The 21,621-nt window shown below is 40.7% G+C and overlaps 1 protein-coding gene across 1 annotated transcript; it reads right to left on the bottom strand.

Moving 5' to 3' along the window:
* Nucleotides 1–9,601: 9,601 nt before the first annotated feature.
* Nucleotides 9,602–15,608, bottom strand: LOC119027023 (type I phosphatidylinositol 4,5-bisphosphate 4-phosphatase-A-like). The gene is made up of 7 exons (XM_037111820.1): nucleotides 15,330–15,608; nucleotides 13,882–14,063; nucleotides 13,125–13,231; nucleotides 12,374–12,485; nucleotides 12,221–12,273; nucleotides 12,047–12,137; nucleotides 9,602–11,890 (listed from the first exon to the last, which is right to left on the bottom strand). The coding sequence occupies exons 1-7, from the start codon at nucleotides 15,430–15,432 to the stop codon at nucleotides 11,747–11,749; spliced, it is 792 nt and encodes a 263-aa protein (XP_036967715.1). The 5' UTR covers nucleotides 15,433–15,608; the 3' UTR covers nucleotides 9,602–11,746.
* Nucleotides 15,609–21,621: the final 6,013 nt, after the last annotated feature.

The raw sequence follows: 21,621 nt of genomic DNA, 5'->3' as shown, positions 1-21,621 counted from the left end.
ATTTTATGAGGTGATGCAGGTAAAACTCAGTACAGGAGACAATTCCATGTTGTCTTCATTGAAAATGTCAAAAACTCAAACGCATTCACACTTAAAAAAAGACTTTCTGAAGTGTTAAAATCTCTCCGTTCTGTTTGCTTCCTTGAGCAGATACTGTGAGAGCCGCTGCCGTCCTCAGAGGACCAGTTAGCAGACGGCCTTAATAAACGCTGATGAAAATAAATCGCCGCTGGCTCAAACTGAGAGTTGCGGTCACTCAGCACCACAAGGTCTGGACATCTGAGTGTGTGTCGGTATAAGTGACACACACACATGCAAGTCTTGAGACGGGGAAATTATTTATCGGTCCTTGGACCGCGGGCAGAGAGCTGCGATGAGATATTTATAGCGGGTTGCATCGACATATCATCATTACGTATGTTTCAGAGCCTTCCAGTATGTGCATGTGGTGTGCTGGTGATAAATACTGAACATTTATTAATTTATATAGATCTGTTTAAGAATTTCAGATGTGAGTCTGAAAGCCTCGTGAAGGTCAAGTCCTGGTAAAGTTTCAAGTCTTCATTTTTTTACAACTTGAAGTGGCTCGCGTCCCGGTCTCCAGCACAGGAGCCGGTAGCAGCAGCTGTTCCGAAAGTCCAAACTCGGCCAAGTTATAATCTGAGTGTTTACTACATGGAGATTCATCTATCACCATAAAAGCAGGTTACACCCCACAAGCTGCTTCTTACACAGAGATAAGTTGTTGAGAAACATCTACACCTACAAACTGCCAGGTGTAACTGTTAATAGCAAACTGGCCCGACTGATAAAGCTAATGTTAGCTTGCTAATATGTTTGGCAAAGAGTCAAAGAGTTAATACGGTGATATAGTTGATAAATCTGATCTGACAGAGAGTTTTATGGCCCCTGCTAGTCTGCTTGACAACAGGAGGGAGGGAGTCTTACGCCATCATGAATTTCTTGGTCAATCACAACCCAAAACCTAGCAATGCTAGCTCCTAACTGTGTGTTCAGTGGCTGTCTGGTGTAAACGGTGTGTGCTTGTGTTGTTCTTGCAGCTGCAGCTAGCATATATGTTGATGCAGTGGACAATTAGCCGTAGTTGCTCCAGTAAACACACCGTCAACTTTGACGTTCACAACCGCTTTGTCTTGACACTGGGTGAGTCACCCAGCGAGGAACAGCAGAAGACCAGGAGAGAGATCGAAGAGGTCGGTGTGTTTACTGGGGAAACTACAGCTCAGAAAAACAGACAATACCAAAGCTGCAGTTTGAGTCAAGCATAGAAAAACGCAACCAGTGACGCAGGTGTAGTAGGGCGGGTCTTACAAGAACCGTGTTGGTATCAGTAATAATGCACCTGCACCTCATCTAAGCCAAAACTGAATGTAGCAAACTAGCTAGCCAGTGACAAGTAAAGTGAGACCGCCGCTGGATGGTTTGGAGATTTTTTTTCTCACCTTTGAAACCCAAGACAGGACAGCCAGTTTGGAAATCTTTATGTAACGAGGCCCCTGATGCAAACTATAGAAAGTTTATCTGTAAAATCTGCAAAGCATTATTACAAAACAAGTTGCTGGTGTGACCCACAACACTTAAACTCAATAAAAAATGGCCCCGCGACAGTGCAATTTGCACCATAGTGTAACTTGCATCTGACTAGGAAACACACTATTGCCACAAGGAACTACAAAACTACTTGTGCTACTCTTAAATGCCAAGTGTGAGGACTGAGACGGGCCACCAGCGTGAGTCCTCTCCTGTAAAATCTTTTGCATGTTTTCTCTCTGACCTCACAGGGAGCTCGAATGAGACGGACAGCTGAAAACGATAGTGGATACTGAAATCGCGGAGCGCAGTGTGAATATGTGCATGCGTGTGAGTGATCACCTCGGCTTCGCTTATAGCCGAGGAGACTTTTCATCACTGTTGAGGTATGTGTCTTTCTGTCTCCGACACATTCTCCTGACACTGTATCGACTGATACTGCTTCAAGACTTTTACTATTTTAGGAGACTAAAAATATATTTAAATCCTGTCAAAGGCAGCAAAGTAATAATAATCCAACTCTTATGATTTGAACTCTAAATTTAAGATGGTTCCTTTAGGAATACAAAAACATTCTCTGTCTCTTTGGAGCCTTTCTACCTTCTCTCTTTGTTCTCGCAGTTTAAAAATCATGTCACTGACTTGCAGCTTTGTGCGATGACATCCTGTCTACAGTTATCACACTTGATAAGTGGATTCTGAGGATGGACTGGCTGGTTGACCCAGAAACTCTTTTCACAACTGGATGAGCTAATGGAGCCCAACACAAAGAGACCCGATCGTCAGGAGATCGCTCGGCTCAAAGACACGACAATAAAGTGTTTAACTCAACACAAAATCTGTACTGGGGTGGTTTTTTTTTTTTTAGAGATTTTTCTTTGTTAAAGGACGACCATGAATATTTGATCATTTATGGCCTCTGCACACTTCACATTGCATTCAATCAGCTCCAAGTATATTGGACACCCAGCCAGACCCATCATACCCAGGACTTAATATATGGAGGAGGGAAATTGACTGAACTGTCACAGACAGATCGCATTTTAATGAATTTGTTTACTATATTTCCACGTATGTATACAGTAGTGTTGAGAGGGCACTGTGCTGATTGGTTTGCAACTCAGTAAGGGTGCATTTAAACGAGATTTAGATTAAAATATTGATAACATTCACATGTCTGTGCAAGAAACATGAAGCTACAGCTAGCAGCTGGCTAGCTTAGCTTAGCCCAAAGACTCTCGAGAACCAAGGCTGTATAAATCTATAAATTAGAAGACAAAACAGTTCCTCTCAGGTGAAGAATCACAGCTGTCTGACATCACGTTATTAAATATCTTTAGAGAATCATATCACCACCCATTCCAAAAAATCACGTGCAGTTTCCTAATAACAAGAGCTGGAGTTGAGGATATACATGACAAGAATATTCTCTGGATCCACAGTGATGCTAAACTTGAAGCACCAGTAAAACCAGCGAGACCGGAGGAAGGACCGCGTGGAACGTCGTGTTAAAGTGTTAACGGTCGACAGGTGGGAGGGAACGCCGCGAGCAGAGAACAGGACGCTGTGAACTTGGAGTGTTTGTGCGTTAAGGAGGAAGCGGTGAAGAAATGAGAATGACTAACGTTGGTTAAAAAAAAAAAGAGGAGAAAATGGATCCTGGACGGGAGGAAAAAGCAGCAGCTGCACGTTTTAAACCCACCTGTCGTCTCTTTCTAACAGAGACGCACTGTGACAATCACACCCGCCACATTCCAAAAACCAAAACCCTCCGGAACATTTACGAGGTGTCTGGTCATATGGTGAGTGTGTAGGCTAAATGTGTGCGTGACTGAGGCGACGTCATTGTAGGGGTTGCGGAACAAGGTCAGTGTGTTTTCGACCTGAGGGAATTTTTGGTTTCCACAATGTGTTTATCTCTCTTTGCAAGAGATTCGTCATTAGCTACTGTACTGAATATCTTCCTAATAACGAGGCGTCAGATTACTGTCTGTGATGTTTCGGTGGCTTGAGAATTAATTCCCACCTCTGTGGCATCTCTCAGTCATTGTTTTGGTTTTACAACACGTTTACTGCTTTCGTTCTTCAACACGGTTTCTAAAAGGTGCAAGCAGCTGTTTTCAGTGAGCAGCATGGCGGAGCATTTCAGAAAACACAACAGCATTTTACACAACTCAACAACATTTCACACAACACAACATGTCACACAACACAACAACATTTCACACAACTCAACAACATTTCACACAACACAACATTTCACACAACACAACATGTCACACAACACAACAACATTTCACACAACTCAACAACATTTCACACAACACAACAACATTTCACACAACTCAACAACATTTCACACAACACAACATGTCACACAACACAACAACATTTCACACAACTCAACAACATTTCACACAACACAACAACATTTCACACAACACAACAACATTTCACACTATGCAACATTTCACACAACATAACATTTCACACAACACAACAACACAACATGTCACACAACACAACTTTTCACTCAACACAATGCCATTTCACACAACACAACAACATTTCACACTACGCAACATTTCACACAATACAACATTTCAAACAACCTAACATTTTACACAATACAACAACATTTCACTCAACACGTCACACAACACAACATTTTACACAACATACAAACGTTTCGGGAAATGACACAAACAATGACATTTCCCAAACCACATTTTGGAAAACACATGCAGTCCACAAGATAACTAACTAGTGGCAGAAACTACAGTTATGGAATAAATGTAATGGAGGAAAACTTTTGTTATTTACCTCAAAAATGTAGTGAAGTATAAAGTAACAAAAAATGGCAATACTCTGTTCAAGGACCTCAGGTATTATTTTGCATTTATACACAAAAATAAGTTATTTGGTTACTTATAAATGCTTGATCAATGGTTTCAAAAGCATATTATGGTTTGTTAACAGTTTAATAAACTGTGGATTTACTGTGTAACCTAGTCTCATTTTTATATATAAGAAGATGTACAAATATCCACTCGACTTCCAAATTGCTTCTGAAGACTTGTGATTTTCTAATGATGGTCCTGAAGGGTTTGCTAACAACGAGCTAGCATGAAACCTCAACCTTAACCTCAACCTGCTGAGACAGTCTCACAATAACATTATTTTAACCTTGTGTGCCACCAATGTGTGTGTCAAAGGTAATGGCAAGAGATCTGTATTAAAAGTCCAAATATAGACTACAGGCGTTTCTTTCATGCCTGTAAATCGCAACGAAGCAGCAACGAGGAACAGAAACGCCCCAAAACTCTGTTTGTTTGCATGTGGGGCCGTAAATCAGGCTTTATATAAAATGTGATACAAGCGTCGGATGACAGAGCTGCGATAAAACCTGAAAATAGAGACAAGAGGACATGGAGATAAATCAGATTTACTCCCTGACACACACACACACACACACACACACACACATATATAAACACTCCTAAATCCAGACGTCTAAATCCACAGCAACAGAGAGCTCAGAGCAAAGCCTTGCTTCAGACCGAAGCTATTTCACACCTTGCATCAAACCACCTCTCTCTCTCTCTCTCTCTTTCCTTCACACACGACGTTGCTGTTTTTCTTCCTTTCTTCCACTTTTACCGTCTCTATTTCGTCACCATCACTTTCCCCTTTTTCCCTTCACTTTTTACTTCACACACACACTCACACAGTGTTTACTTCGCTTTATACTGTCAACCCATCAAACCCCGGCCAAGGCTCGTAATGGCCTCAAGGCATGGGATGGTAACACACGAACACACACGAACACACACGAACACGCGATAATAAATGCCACCCCGGTGTATCGGCTGTCCGCGGAAAACTATTAAAAGCTTTTTTTGGAAGTAATGGTTCTAGTCCACCATTCAAGACTTTGTGCTACCAAAGGGAACAACCGCCGCTCGTAAAGGTCAGCAGAGTCATGAAAATGCCAGCACACAGCCATCGTTGTGAAGCTAAATCCCTGCACAGCGTCACATTAAAGTCTGATATTGTAGATTCAAGAGCTTTGCGCACCTTAAGGTCGACAGGTGTGTAAGAGGAGGACCTGCTGACAATGTCTCGGTACTTAGACCTTCATCAGGTTGTCTTACGAGACAATTGTGGAGGCTGTTGTCAATAAATTTAACTGTTGCAGTACCACCATTCTGACTGTTGGTTTGTCAGCCAATATTATAACGCTGTGTCACGTGTTCCATCATCATCATCCAGAGACTTGGTAGCACACTTCAGTGCATTAATGCTAGCAAGCAACGTTTTAAACCTTTTAAAGCAGCTGTAAAGAGGTTTAACTTCCTTTATTCTGGCGGCCCCTGTGGACACAAAGCGGTGCGAGCAAGTCAGAGTAATAACTGTGATACGATGATGGTGAAACTATGAGTTAATTCATCCTCAGCGCTCTGCCTTATAATTTTAATTTCATGACTTCCAGCCTGGGTGGGTCAGAAGCCAACTTGGCAGCGGTCATTAAGAATAGCTAGCTATATAAAAAAGTTGACCTTCTCGTTTGTTAGCTTATGTAGGTCATATAGAGGCACCGGTATTAAATCGACACTGTGTCCTTGTGTTACGTTCAAGTCAAGGCCAATTTGCGAATAACATGGATTGTAAGTATTGATGTATTAATGCGTGTATCACTTTAATGAAACAGCTGGTAAACATGGAGCTTGTGAGTTTAGCCCTAAAGGTTCAATAAAGTCTTATACACTACAATCATCTGCTTGGTGACACTATAAAAAAGCAACTGAATCATCAAATAAATGTAGTAAAAGTGTAAAACAGCTCAAACCTGCGCTTGATGTTTCGTTATCGTTACATATTGTGCATTATTGACGCAGGGTTTTTATCTCTGCGCGTGGCTTTGGTGTGGTTTTCCAACAATTGTCATTTGATAGAAAGAACGAATGAATGAAGTGATTTTTGAACGGATGAGCTGATGAATCTCAAGCTAAACTGGCACGAATGAAAACAAAAGATGATCAAAAATGGACCGAAGCTGAAGTTAAAACACGTATACGCAGCTTCACTGTTCTCGGACAGTATGTATGACATGCATAGCTGACGAAAACCCTTCAAAGCCTCGGATTTAGTCGGATGAGACATTCACACACACAGTTGTCTTCTTGTTTTAGCTATAGGCTCAGCAGGGTTAGCGAAGGTTAAGACCACGGGGCTATTCCACACTTGCTAATTGCTCCATATGCACAACATGGCCCATCCAAGAATGTGGCCCCGTTGGTTTGGACTCAAAACATCATTAGACGGTTCTAAGCCTGCACTAACATTTACTCTTTCCTCATTTCTAAAAATACGATTACATCTTTCAACAGCTGATGCAACAACAAACTGTGTTACTCTTCTTCACACATGCAGAAACACAGATCGTCGTCCTCACCGGTGTGCAGGGTTGATGGCGTTGCTGGTGTTCGGGACGTGGTTGGGTTTACCCACAGCTGAGTTGCGGGTGGCGCCGTTCATCCTCTGTGTTTTAGGGCGACCCGGGTCCGCCGGGTCCTGCTGAGGAGACCCACCGGGCTTCATTTCCTCCAACATTACGAATACATGCACACAAACACACACAGATACAGGTAGGGCTACACGTCTAGCTTCAAATCAGTCGGACTTTTAGGGCAGGAAACATCTCAAATTCAAAAAATATATCCAGATGTAGGAAGTAAAGTGTTAAAAGAAGACTTGTCTCTTGTTATATTCCTGCAATTATTTTCCACGTTTGATCAACGAGTATGATCCAGAAGTAATTCCGCGAGAAAGAATTCCTGAGGTCGACACATCTTGCAGTTCTGGACATCTAAGGCGGTGGATCTGCTTTCACAGGGTTCTTGAGATCAAGTCACCACCAACCATAAAAGTAAGTAAAAAAAACCAAACGAATGAATTAAAACTAAATCAACTATCAGAGTAAATCTTCCCGGCTCCCCCGAAACACATACGTCCTCTGACATTCCCCCCTCTGTATTCCGGAATTTCATGCGTCCCAGAGAAGCTACGGGGTTCCGGAACCTCGTGCGGTTCAGATTTCCGAGGAGCTTAAGCCGTTTGGTGGCTCAGCGGGATTTGAGCCGCGAGAGACTGAGAGAGGCATCGGCAGAGACTCAACGTCCCTCTGAGCCAGCAGCTGGAGAGGGGAGGGAGATTCAGAGAGAGAGGAGAGGAAACACTGAAGTCTTCACTGGAGGACGGCTATTTCCTGCCACTGTCATTCATAAAAGCGCCTTTCAAACAAATCAAAATGGGATTCAAAGTGCTTTACAAGGGATTGAAATAACAGGTTTAGAGACTTATACAGACCAACTGCAATAAAATAAATGGTTAAAATAATAAAAGATTAAGTAAAATATGCTCTGCAGATTGCATCTGAGCCAAAGTGGTGCCTTTTTTTTTTTTTAAATTAATTGATTTTATCAGCAACAAACATGCTCAACATCTGATCTGATCGTTGGTTACATGCAGGTAAATACGTGTATAACATACTTTTATTTATACTTTCAATACCTGACTACATTTAAAGGTGCATTATGTAGCTCTTGAGATTTTACCAGTTTCACTCGTCATTGGCTGATTTTTTCCCCCTGCCTAAACTAATCTCGCTTTGTTTTCATGACTGAACAAACATCAAACACACAAACTCAACTTGATACTTATTTACTCTGTTTACAAGTGGCGGACCCCGCCACCCTTCTAGCTTCAAACAATGTTCTCGGGACCTTATTTGTCTCTGAGAACAGCTTGTTTACTCACTGATGGAAAACTATACTGAAGTATCATTACCTCATTATTTTAATATTCACATTGATTGAGTTTGAATCTCCAAAACCACGTAGTGCCCCTTTAATATCAGACACTTTTATTCAAGTAACATTCATGTGTGACTTTAACTTTAACTACGATATCTTTGCTTTAAATCAACTATGACTTTTTGCTACTTTTTAAAAACACTGGGCATCTTGTTGGGAATGAAGTTGGACCCATTTGAGAAAAGTGTTGTAAGTCTGGTGTGTTGGTCAGTGGTTGTGATGATACATTTCACCTGTTAACTTACCTGTTGCACTCAAAAAAAAGAGACTGTGTCCGACCCTCTTTTCTTTATACGGATAAATGGATCTAGAATATCACAGCGGCTGGTTCTGACTTTACAAACCGACTCGTCGACATGTTGATGACCGTGCCGAGCAGCGACCCTTAGCATGCTACATGGGCTACAGCTAAGAATATCAGGACATCAGCCCTGTGGTTTTTACTCCAGATGTAAATATCTTAAAGGACAAGAACAAAAGGCTTTTGGATTCTTACTAATTCAGACCATGAATGTCTGCACAACAAATGTATTTTTTTATTCATAATCAGTATGTGAGTAATGACGCACCATCTTACAGTGACAAGGTTTGTTGATTCTCAAGTTTTCTGCAGAATAAAGCTGATCATGTTGTGTGTGCTTGTTGTGTTGTCGTCCTCTTACCGCCTGCTGACCTCTAGTGGTGCTCAGTGGTAAGTACAACATGTATATATTTTCTTTTTTTATATAAAATCGTCAGGATGATGGAGAGAAATAAAACTAACTTGCAATTTTCGGTTTTTGAAGTTAATCACTTCTCATTTATTTACAGTTTTAATAGTTGAATTTGGTTTTAACCAGCTTACTGTCTCCTTTAAATGTGATTATGTGTTCATTTTCAAGCGTTTAAATATTTTACATGGTGTCCAAAATGGTGCAGGTGTCTGTAAAATCACCTGATTGCTAAACTCAAATACTGTAATGCCAAATTTTGGTGAGTGTTTGAGCATTTGGGACCAACATTTATTGAAAAGGTTCACTGTGAACTCAGAAGTAGGAACAATTACTCTCAGTATTGATGATCTCAGCAGTTTCCTTCATAAATTGTGTTTGGCAGACTTAAATATTAATTATTATTTGAGAAAAATAACCAAATCCCTGAACTATAAATGCAAATAAGAGACATTTGAGACAGAGGACCTTGTTAAAAGTATTACTTTGTTTCACATTATACAAAAAAAAACAAAAAACAATCCATCCACCTGAATAATATTGACAAAAACATACAGTAGTAGTACATCAGTACAATGTAGTGCAACATGTTTCACAGTCAGCGGGTACTTTACATTAATCAGCCACAAGAGGGAAGCGACAGCTCTGATAATTCTGTACAGTCCAAAATATTCAACATCCACTGAATATATTTACACCTTAACAGAGAACGAGTCACTGGAACAGGCTGAACAAGTGTGTCAGCTCAGTTTGATTCAGATAAGATGGATGATGAATAAAAAGAGAGACAGTGAATAAATAAATCGTTCTCTGTGTGCTTCAAGTGGTTTGTATCAGTTTGGGTTTTAGTTTAAAAAAAACAAACAAAGAAAGACATTTAGCAGAATGTAAAGATGTTTCCAGTCAAGTTTATAGGATCAAATCTTTGAAATGTCATCAATCGGTTCATCAGCACAGCGTTGCGCTTCTTTAATATGAATTATTATCAGATGAAATAAAACACACTGTATGTAAAGTCAATGAATGCCCCTGAATCCCTGTGAGATGATCTGACATGATACTAGAGAAGATGCCACTCACTCTGAACTAATGCCCGTCTGTTGATTTATACATTTCTCTCACCGTGTTGTGTTTGTTATCTTTGTATTGTTTTTACAACGAGCCTGTACATTTGATCACACGTAAACTCTCCTCTGATTGGAGGAAAGCCTTCCTGCGTGATTTTAACATTTACAGCAGTTAAATTAAGCACTTCGGACAAATAATCTGTGTCAGCAAACGTGTAAGAAATGTTCCATTTAACGAACAATGCCCCAAAAGAGAAGATATGTAGTTAAATGATATGTTCCCTTGATGTAGTTATCAGGATGTTTTCAGTAGTTTGTGGTTGAAGTTAATGTGGTGATGTCAGAGAAGCTGTTCAACCCAAAGTTCAGAAACTAATCGAAGAGTTTTATTCCAAAAGAAAAAATCAGTTTAAATTTGAAGTAACTGTTCAAAGAAAAGTTTGACATTTCGGGAAATTCGCGAAGTCGAATGTGAGAAATGTTTTTACTGCATCATAGATTTTCCCATCCCTACTACTGACAGTAGCTAGTTAGCTTAGCATACAGACTGGAAACAGGGGGAAAGAGCTAGCCTGCCTCTGTCCAAACAAGAAATAATGCCACACATAACTCCCAGTGAAAGTACAATTAGTTTGTTTGTCGTGTACAAAATAAAATAAAAACAAAATATGACAGGTTGATGAAGTTTCAATGCTATGTTTTTATGCTAAGCTAACTGGCTGCTAGCTGCAGCTGCATTTAAACTGCACATGTATGAGTGTGGTATCAATCTTCTCACCTAACTCTCAGCGAGAAAGTGAAAATGCAAATTTCCCAAAATGTCAAAATGTTCCTTTAAAAAGGTCCAGTGCGTAGGTTTTAGGGCAGAAATGGGTTATAATATTCAAAAATTTCAAAAATAAGCACATCTTGTTTGTTCCCTCTGGTTTGATTAGATTTAAGTAATGTATTTCTCTTATTTGGTATGATTATATAACTTAAATGCCAACTAAACACGCCTCCTCCACTGGATTTATTCCTCAAATGATCCATAATAATAGAGCCGACACTGATAAGAGTTATGTCTTCATTTAGGCCAAAAAATGTACCTGTTTTTTTAAATAATACTGTTGTGAACAAAACAACTGCTGGTAGCTCCAAGCTAAAAAATATAGCACCATCAGGCTTTGAAACAACATGGAAGCAAGCTACGGGGTGAAAAACAAATATTTAAATATCTAAAGTACACTTTCTTTCTGCTCTCTTTCATCCAGCGTGTTCATCTTCGTCTCAAACTCCAATTCCACACGTGCAAGAAACCATCTTTAATTTGTGTTGGTGAGTAGAAGAAAATCAAGAATCTCCATTTTGCACTTTTTGACGACTGACAGCTCATATTTATGGTGAATCTGATTTGGCATGAATGTGGATTTTTTATTTATGGTATCGCATCGATTTTCAGCCGCCTCTGCTTCTCACCATGTCGACCTGAATCCTCCCTCTCTTTATACACTAGCCCTCTCACCTTCCTACCTTCCCTTTCTCTCGCCTTCCCTCTCTCTGTCTACGTGACGTTGGATATGGGGTCGCTGATTTTCAGACACCTCCAGTAGATCGTCCTCACCATGGCGAACAGAGCGAGGAGGATCAGCAACGCCCACGAAACGTAGATCCCTTTAGAGTTCTGAGCCGGCGTCCACGTACCGACCTGAAGTCAGAGACGGACGGGAGGTCAATAACAATACACAGTGAATTATAATAATCTTGTAGGCGTCTCATTCAACGTCTTATTAACATCTGACAGTATACAGAAAAAAAGAATTCTTCTAATTAACTACAAATGTTCACACACACAGACACTCACCATAAGTCCTGCCGTGGAGGCGGCGAAGATGATGAACAGCAGGAAGCACAGCAGGCTCCTCCTCCTGGGGTACCGGCGACCAATAGAAGAGCTGGAAATAAGAAAACAGAGAATATATAATGAGTAAAAACAAGACTGTTTCGGGGAATAGAGAAGAATTATTTCAGTACTTACACTTTTCGGCAGTGTGGACATCGGGCCAAGGTCCGGTCAGAAAACTCCGTCCACTGGAGGAAAGAGAGAGAGAGGAAGGATAAGCAACAACTAACAAAGAATAACATATGAATAGTAAAATCATTGTCATCCGTGTGTGTGTGTGTGTCCTACCAGGAATGTATTGGCGCAGTGTCCACAGATGATCCGGATGCCGACGGGTTGATGCTGCGGTTCAGGACTGTCTCTGCCGATGTGAACGGGTCCCAGGTTGATGATGCGTTTGCTGGCGGAAGAAAAAACACGTTACGAAGAACTTCCCTTTCCCTGCTGGATGTGAAAATAACCAACAAGTTTGCTGTAGAGGAAGTTATAAGGTTCGAATGTTCTACTGTCATTTTTACAGCTTGTTTCTGCTGCCACCAAGAGGAGATTAAAAAAAACAGTACAGATCAAAATCATAAATATGTATATTTCCTTTCAGAGTTGAGCTTCTCATCATCTCTCGTTTCTGCCATTAATCTCTGACAAATGTGTGTTTTTCCTGAGACACTGACTGCACCAAACTCTATTCAAATTTTAAAGACTTTTACAACAGACAGAGACACAGTCCAGGTGACTCCTTAGTTTCAAACCAGCATCGAAGTGTTGCAAACATGTCCAGTTTGAACTGAAGTGGAGGACTTGTTGTTACTCCGTGAGATGTACTCTGATAAATCTTTCTCTTCTGGTGCAGCTAAAGATAAAAAAAAAACCTACTAAAATAGTTCATTTTGGCAGCCGAACAAGTAGAATGACTTCAGAACAATCTCATCCGTGACTGTTTTATGTGAATGGCCGGTGGATGAACGGGCTCCCTCGGCACAGATGGTGTGATGACGAGCCAAAGCTGAGATGAGTGAATAATAATCCCGCACTGTCTCACCAGTAAGGCCTCGGACAGGCGATCCTCTGCGACGTGACTTTGCAGATCAGCAGACAGTTACATGGACAGCGGACGTACTTCTTTCCAACGGGGGCGTTCTTTATCGGCTGCAGAGGGAACGAAGGCAAAGAGAAGTGGAGAATAAGAGAACTGTAAACACTTTCAGTTTCCAGGGTTTCTAAAATACATCTCAGTTGTTCAATTTCGATTTCATCAGCAGAAATTCTGCACATCTCCTCAGGAAGACTTCCTGAAACAGGAAGCACAAGCCGCTGTCGACGTCTGGGTGTTAAACACGACACTCAGCAGATGTTTGGCGGCGTCTGACTCAACTTCTTCTCAGCTTTTGGACACTTTACGATCTGTGAGAACATTTCTAACATGGTGAAAAGCTAACAAATCTGTGACGGGAATTAACGTCCACAATTATGCTTTCTAACATCAAACACGAGGCAGAAAATAAAAACAAGGGCTGCAACTAATGATTGTTTTTACTGTCTATTAATCTGTTGAATATTTTCTCCGTTCATCGATTAGGTTGTTTGGTCGAAAAAGTGTCAGAAAATGCTGAAAAATGTTGGTCAAACTTTGTTGTTTTGTCCTCAATCTAAAGATGTTACGTTGACTGTCACACAGGAGGAAAGAAAACAGAAAATATTCACATTTAAGAGGCTTAAATTAAAGAATGGAGATGAATCGATCTCCAAAATAGTCTGTAATCCTGACATTTAACCGCGTTGCTCTCTGTGTGACTCACCGTAGCTTCGTTGCAGATGCTGCACTTCACCACGTGTTGGTGCATCTTGCCCTCCACAGATATGGCGCTCTGACAGACCCGGCAGCTGATGACCGGAGCGCTGCTGCTGTCCGGGCTGCCCTGCGGCGAGTACGGAGGCGGAGGCTCATTTTGGACCAACGAACTGGGGAACGGCGCCAAACCTGGAGAGACGGGAGGAAACAGTTTGGTTACAGTTTTCTGTCAATTCCACACATAATTAAAACAACCATTTTTCAATAACAAAAGTATGAACTAGAGAAACAAGAAACAACAAGGCATCCTGACGGACTGTTTGAGTCTTAATAATGTGTGCACCTTTAATTATTTTGAAACCACAAGCCTTTCACTGCATGACTTTTCCTAAATACTGTATTTTTTTTATGTATTTTGAAGCCTAGATGACACTAAAATAAAACACACAAGATGTATAAGTATTCATATCTCAAACTAGCTGTTCCTCTATGTCCTAAAACTCTAAATGACCTCCTTCTCTGACCCGACAAGACTCATCACAGCTGATACAGCGCCGGATTAGCTTCCCTCTTCAAACATTAACCATCTACTCACAGCGAGCCAAACACTGTACAACAATCCAATCAGTAAACTTGACTTTATCAAGGGAGCAACACACCCAAAGGCCAGACTCGATCAAGTGTAATACAGGAAGGAGAGGAAGTGTGAAAGACAGGGTTTTAGTTCAGAGTTGATACACGAAGGACGAGATAACGAAGAGATTAAGATTCAACAACATACAGAGTTAAGTCTCCAACAAGTCTAAATACAATGACAGAGTATTTAAGTACGTAAAATTGATTAAGAGCAAATTAATTAAACAATCTTTTAGTCAAAAAATCATCAGGAAATAGTGAAACTACCCTCCATATGTTTGGCATGTTCGGCCTTCAGGGAATCCTCACATCTGAGAAAGTAGAAACTTCCAGATTAATTCTTGTAAATCAATATTTTGTTGACCAACTGAAATAATTATTGAATGTAAATGTCTATTACTGTTGTTAACTAGACACCCTGGCTGAGCTTTGACCTTTTGTCCACCAGGCAACACCTCCAACCAAACTGACCACAAGTCAGTTTTGCTCACTCATTTCCTTTTGAAACCAGCTGATTTCATTTGCAAAACTTACATTTCACATTACTAACTGTATGTTATATACTTTACATGACTGTCATGAGTGTGTGACACCATAAAAACATAAAAACGAAGCACAATGTGTGTGTAAGGTGGATTTTCGCCTGAGGAGGTTGCAAACTTCATTATTTACAGCTAACGTTAGCCGCACTGATAGCTAGCTAAACAAACACTTAGCTAACATTTGTTTACGACACTCTTCAGCCGGAACACGAGCTAAACTTCTTTATTTTGACATGTAAATGTGTCTGTAGGTGTCGAAACAAAGCAGCCGACATACTCTGTGGTTTTGACGGATATCCGTGAGAGCTGCCCCCGGGAGAGAAGCCGTTGGTCCCGTCGTGCTGGTCGGACAGCAGCGGCGACCGTTCCCCGTCCGCCATCGCTCTCGCCGGGCTCCGGCCGCTCGAAAACGCCCTCTTGGAAGAGTCTGTGCCCCGGGTGAGAGCGCTCGGAGTCCCGTTAGAGGCTTCTGGAGGAGTCGCTGAGGAGATTTCAGCCCCGGAGCTCGGCGGTTCGGGGTCCTGACATCCACATGACACGGCGAGAACACAGAAGGCGGAAGTGAAACAACAAAAACATCAGTCACATGACGGGGATCTGAGTCACGGCTGTGATGGACAGCGCGCTCCGCCAATCAACGAGCCCGCGTTGGAATGGGCGGGGCTAAAGACGGTGTCTGATCCGATGGACTGTTTGACAGCTCGGGCCGCGTTCCAATACACGTACGAAGCGTCCTTCCCGGGGTGTGTACCTTCTTTTCAAGCGAGGGGAACAAGGGTTAGACTAATTTACAGCTTCCTTTGTCTATTTATGTGCATTTTGGCTTCAAGATAAGACTGACTACGGAACATTTTACATTTAAATGCCTTCAATATGAGGTTATTTGGAGAGTTTAATCACCTTTGACAAGGAAGTGAAGTTTTCACACTTGTCTCTGTGTTAGTTGGTTTGTAAATAGGATTACACAAAAACCACTTAAGGGATTTCCACGAATACTGGATGGAGGATTGATCTCAGCCCAGAAAAGACCCCATTAACTTGATGTGGTTTCAGATATAAAGACAGATTCAAAAATAGTTTGTTTTTTTCTGACATTTGTTCATTTTTCAGGGAATATGCATTAATTTTTTACAAATAATCTGCCGTATTTAGGTGTCTGATACTTGTGACTGAGTAAAATTTGAAGCAGATCCGAATACAAATCCAGATCCAACAGATTTAAATATGCTCAAATTAAAATATAAATAGACTTAATAGAATAGAATTAAATGGGACTGTGGTGATGGTGAAGTATATAAAACTCAATGAACACTTGCCAATTAGCTTAAAAACTCATATAATTTGTTGTTTTCATTGTGTGCTTTAGAAATATACCATTTAATTCAATTAGACAATGTTGTTAACCTCATTTATTTCACTTTTTTAATCTATGTCTTATATTTCCTTTGTGTATGTTGACATGCATCATATAAACTGAATCATTCCAGTGTTTTAAGTTGATGACACACAGGAACACAAAGATAACCCCTGACAGATTTGTATCCAGTTTAATAATATAAGTTCTTTTATTTAGTTATTTCTAAATGAAATGTACATGTTTTGCGTTTAGCCTCAAGCTTCTGTTGCATAACTATTAAACGGTGACGTGACTTTGTTATATCTTTTCTTTCTCAGGCAGCCAAGAATGTGATAATCATACTTCTTGTCTCACCTTCACTGAGACGGAAAAGGCATCTGCTGCCACCTGAATGACATTTCAGAGCTGGAAGACAGCCACCTCCAGGCAGACGTATATACCTGGAATTTCCTGGATTATAATTCATTTGCACACCTGCCCTCATGTTTGTGGTGCCAGACACTCATGGAGTTCAAACGAGGGTCCACACAGGAGTCCTTGTTTTTGTTTTTTTCAGACGACAAGTGATTTATTGTTCATTGTTTGGGCACAAAGTAAAGTAAACTCATCAGATGATCCTGTAGGAATACAAAGTCCATATGTCACTCAATCTTTTGGCAATAAAACCAAATACAATCAAGTGGATTTCTGTAGAAATCAGAGAGGGTTTGATGAAGGTTTTAAGGAAACAGAACAAGACAATTGGACTATCTCGTGTTCACCCGCATTCACTGGAAGCAACCAGACCTCTGATCATATAATCTTGTATGAACTTAACGACCCTGTTCCTCATTCCAGGTGTTTTACGCATCAAAACCAAACCATCTTCCGTTTGGAGGACTGCCAAGAAGAAACAGGACGGGCAGGTGAACAAAAGGGATGTCTCTATAGGAATATGTGTTGGTTTTACTTCACTGTCTTTCCTTCGAGAGACACATTCAACATGTCGCTCTCTCTGCTGCTGCTGCTGCTGCTGGTCGGCGGCGCCCAAGCGAGTCATTTCTACGGGACGGTGATGACTTACTACCCAAAAAACACCAACGCAGATGGATCTTTGAGTGTACGTACGGCTTCAATACAAAACCATTTAATAAGCTTGTTGCAAACTGACACTGCTAGCTCAATATGCTGATGGGCAGTTTATGTAAATATTTGTAGCTTTTATTTCTTATTTATACTGTTTATATTATTCTTGCTGCTTTTTCTACTTATGTTTTTTGTATTTTCTACTTTTATTTTGATGCAAATTTCCCCTTTCTGGGTAAAAGTATCATCTTATCCTACTTTATTTCATCTGTTTCATTTTTGTTTTTACATATTTTGGTGTCTAAATGACAAGTAGGTATAAAAAGCATTAGATTGCCTTGGACAGCAGCCAAGGACAGCTTCGACCATTAATGCGCGTCAACTAAACAATCTTATTTTTGCATGTTTCTATTATAAAAAAGTAACCCAACAGAGAGAGACCTTTTTATTTAAGAGTAAAATCCTTTTCATTTGACCAGAAACCCGGTTCAATGATTCCGCCCCCCTGTTTCTTTGTGATTTTTCCTGTTTTATGGCTTTTATTCCATTTACTTGTAGTTAATCATGTTGACTCTTTGTGTTTTTACATGTTTTGTTGTTTTAATTTCACGTTAGATTCGGCTTCTGTTGAGTTCTTATGCTGTTATGCTGTCTTCCTGAGTTTCCTGCTGTTAAATTATCTTCCTGAGTTTCCTGCTTGTGCTTGATTATCAAAGCACTTTATAAGCTCTCTTTTCACACGAGCTGCATAAATAAAGTTTATTATTATCATCTACCAAAACCAAAATATAGTTGATTTACATTATCATAAGAAAAGGAGCAAATCCTCATGTTTGAGAAACTAGAAATGACTAATGTTTGGTGTTTTTATCTTGAAATTTCTTTTCAACAATGAGTCAGCAAAAATAAATACTAGATATAAATGTCTATTAAATGTTTAAACTGATTGTAAAGCTCTTTTTGTCCCCTAAAAAAAAAACCCAAACAAACCAACCGCTTTAAAGAAAGTTTGATGTCTTTACTTGATGTTCTTGTTCAACCATGTGATAAAAATCCAGCTATCTCAAGTCTTCAGGGCTTTAAAAGCAACAGCAGTCACCTACCTGCACTTTCTTCACTGTGACATCACAGGTGGTCGCTCGCTATAAACTGGGCTTCGCATCATGTACTGATAATGACACATGGAGCTGCACTGGGAACTGTGGGAATGAGACCTCTGTGGTGCCGAACGTGGTCCAAGAGCTCTCTGGAGAGTGGTGCCAGAGGGAGGGGATCATGACCCGCCAGCTGAGCAGCAACGATCCGTTTCAGCTTGAGTAAGTGCATCACGACCACACTGACGGCCAAAATGTCGACAGCTCAACTGGACTTCACGAAAACAGTATCTTTAAAACAGACATGTAGTGCGAGTGCTGCTCAACTGGTGGCTTTGTACAAAACAATGATTGATTCACAACTTACATGAGGATTTAATATCTCACTCACACTGATGACCACACAGTGAAAACAGACTTTCTCATGAACTTCCACCACAGCTTAGATGGCGGCAATTGGATATCCAACTTAGGAAGCATCTTCACATGGAGAGCTGTGACAGTGGTGGAGCTGAGGAACCGGTCGGACACTGGCCAAGCCAACAGATCGCCTCAAACCACCGTAGTGCCAGCTCTGAGGTAAGATTCCTCCATGTTTGTGTATTTAAACAACTTAATTTAATTTAATTTAAACAAGCAAAAGCAGGAAACTCAAACACCCAAAAGTCGAGTCAAACACAAGGAAGTGAAAAGAATAAAAGCGAGAAACAGAAAAGAATAAAGAACAATGAGTGGATGGATTAGAAATAGAAATGGAATTAGAAATGGATAAAAATGTTGTTGGGTAAAGTAAAAAAAGGGAAAACTAGACACCACATTGTTTTGTTCCCCTAGATTCAGACTTGTTAAGATAAAATTACATTTTAATCACAATTATATCTCGATCAGACTACACGGAGGTGGAGGAAGACCAGCGTTTGGGACTCTGTGTCAACATTTATCAGCCTAAAATTAGCAGATTTTTTTTTAATGAAATCTGTGGGCATGTTCCATCTTTTCATCGAGACATTCAAAACCAGGTATTTCAAGACAAAACTTAATTTAATGTGAACCCTAATTGACTGGTTCTCATGCCCAAACCCAACCAGACCTTAAGCTTAGCATTTTTGCAACATAGCAAATTCAACTTTTACATACAGAAAAGCAAAGTTTCAGCATATTTGTGGTTTGCAGAAACGTAGAATGCCAACATTTGGTTCCAGTGATTGGGTTGGACAGGTACAGTATTGAACTGAAATGGGATGATATTCATTAGACATTTGTCTCAAATGCCAAAATGTCAGATTTCTTTCTCTTCCTCAGAGTTCCTTCAAACTGTCGGAGAGACTTCAACCTTTTGGCGTTCGACCCCGACGGCGACGAGGTTAAATGCAGAATTGGAAACTCACCATCAGAGTGTAACACCTGCACACTGCCCTCTGCTCTAAGCATCTCATCAGTGAGTCAACAAAGTCCACAATAACTCTTCTTTCTGGTTTCAAATAAGAACTTATTGTGGACGAAAACACATTTCTTTATTTTTGATTCTGACATAAAACACTTTGGTTAATTTGACCTCATGTCTCTTTTAATTCGTTGCAGTCTTGCACTCTGTCATTTAGCCCCAACAATACTGAAGGGGCGTATGCAGTACAGCTGGTGATGGAGGACTTTCCCCGGCAGGCGATCACCCTAACTGCAACCAGCGGTACTCAGGTGTCGCTAACTACCAACAATGCTATCAGCAAACTACCAGTCCAGTTTGCTGTAAGGGGTAAGATTCCTTGTACTTACTGCTGCATTGACATTCAAAATAATCATAGTTTGGTTGATCCCCAGTGAGTGAATACAATCAGTTTTTGCAGTTTTACTATGAAGGTTATTTGCTGTCCAGAAATCCTTGGACGCATTGCGATTCTCACTTGAGAAGAAGAGAAGATCATGTGATTTCAGCCCAACTCTCTGCATTATGATGCCCTTTAACAATGACGTTAGAGCGGTCTGTACGACCTTAACGGCTGAACTGATGGGAGGAAAAGTCAGGGCAATCACAAAAGACATTGGGATTCATCCTCTGGCGACCCTGAGTATACAAAAGTTTATGGCAATCCAACAGCTGCTGAGATATTCTAATCTCGACCAACACATATTCATACCTAAACATCTTAAGAGTTTGACTACCAGTGACTTCCGCAATGACATACTGTGCACCAGCATCAGGAGTACTGGACCTTCCTCAATGCGGTTTAGGCGCTAAAACTACATGGTTAGGCTTCGAAAAATACTGTGGTTTGTAATAAGTACATTACTTATGTAGCTTAATTTATGTGTGTGCTTTGTTACGTCATGATATTTATGGAAGTAACTAAGTATAAAAAACTCACTGCTGAGTTTTAGTTTTAGACGTGACACAAACAACAGCCTCCTGAGTTAAAGTCCTGTGGCTCTTTGACCCATCCTTCCTCTCTTGTTGTTTATGGACACCTGACTTCCTCCTTTGCTGCCATGATACTTCGTATGGCCACTAGAGGGCACCACTCAAAAATAAACACAAATTTGGGTCATAATAAGCTGCTTGCACAGCTAATGATGGAGACTTCCCATTCGTAGAAAAACAGACATCTGTGCTTTTCTTATTGTTCCAGTGGACGCTGCGGTGGCAGACTGCACAGAGGGACTGTATCTGCCAAAGTTCCTGCCTCCAACCCCGGCCAACGGAGCTCAACTGTACACCCCTGTCAATCAGCCTCTGGAAATCAGGATCAGTGCGCAGGCAAATATTTCTATGTGAGTCAAATAAAAACAAAAACTTAGGCCACCAGAGTTAAGGATGTCCTGCAGAGCACTTGCCAAGGTTTTCAGGTGCAGAAAGCTTCTATTTCGTAAACAACTGGACTTGTTTCAGTTTCTTGAAGCTGTTTCACCTCATCCGAGAGGCTTCTTTAGTTCTAACTAACTGTAGAGGAGTTGGTCGGCTTTTAAACTCTGCGTGGGAGTGTCCTTACTGAGTCATTAAGGAGACAGCTTAATAACTGTTCACACCTGGGTTCACCTAGCCCTAGCAACCCACATGA

This window comes from Acanthopagrus latus, chromosome 10, assembly GCF_904848185.1.
Source record: "Acanthopagrus latus isolate v.2019 chromosome 10, fAcaLat1.1, whole genome shotgun sequence".
Classification (NCBI taxonomy): domain Eukaryota; kingdom Metazoa; phylum Chordata; class Actinopteri; order Spariformes; family Sparidae; genus Acanthopagrus; species Acanthopagrus latus.
The sequence above is the reverse complement of the archived record's forward strand: the minus strand, read 5'-3'. Positions and strand labels throughout refer to the sequence as shown.

Coding starts and splice junctions, on each gene's coding strand:
- LOC119027023 (XM_037111820.1), bottom strand. CDS start 15,432: ATGGCGGACGGGGAACGGTCGCCGCTGCTGTCCGACCAGCACGACGGG. Junction 12,486..13,124: donor GCCTGTCCGAGGCCTTACTG/GTGAGACAGTGC, acceptor TTCTTCCGCCAG/CAAACGCATCATCAACCTGG. Junction 11,891..12,046: donor CCTCCACGGCAGGACTTATG/GTGAGTGTCTGT, acceptor CTCTGACTTCAG/GTCGGTACGTGGACGCCGGC.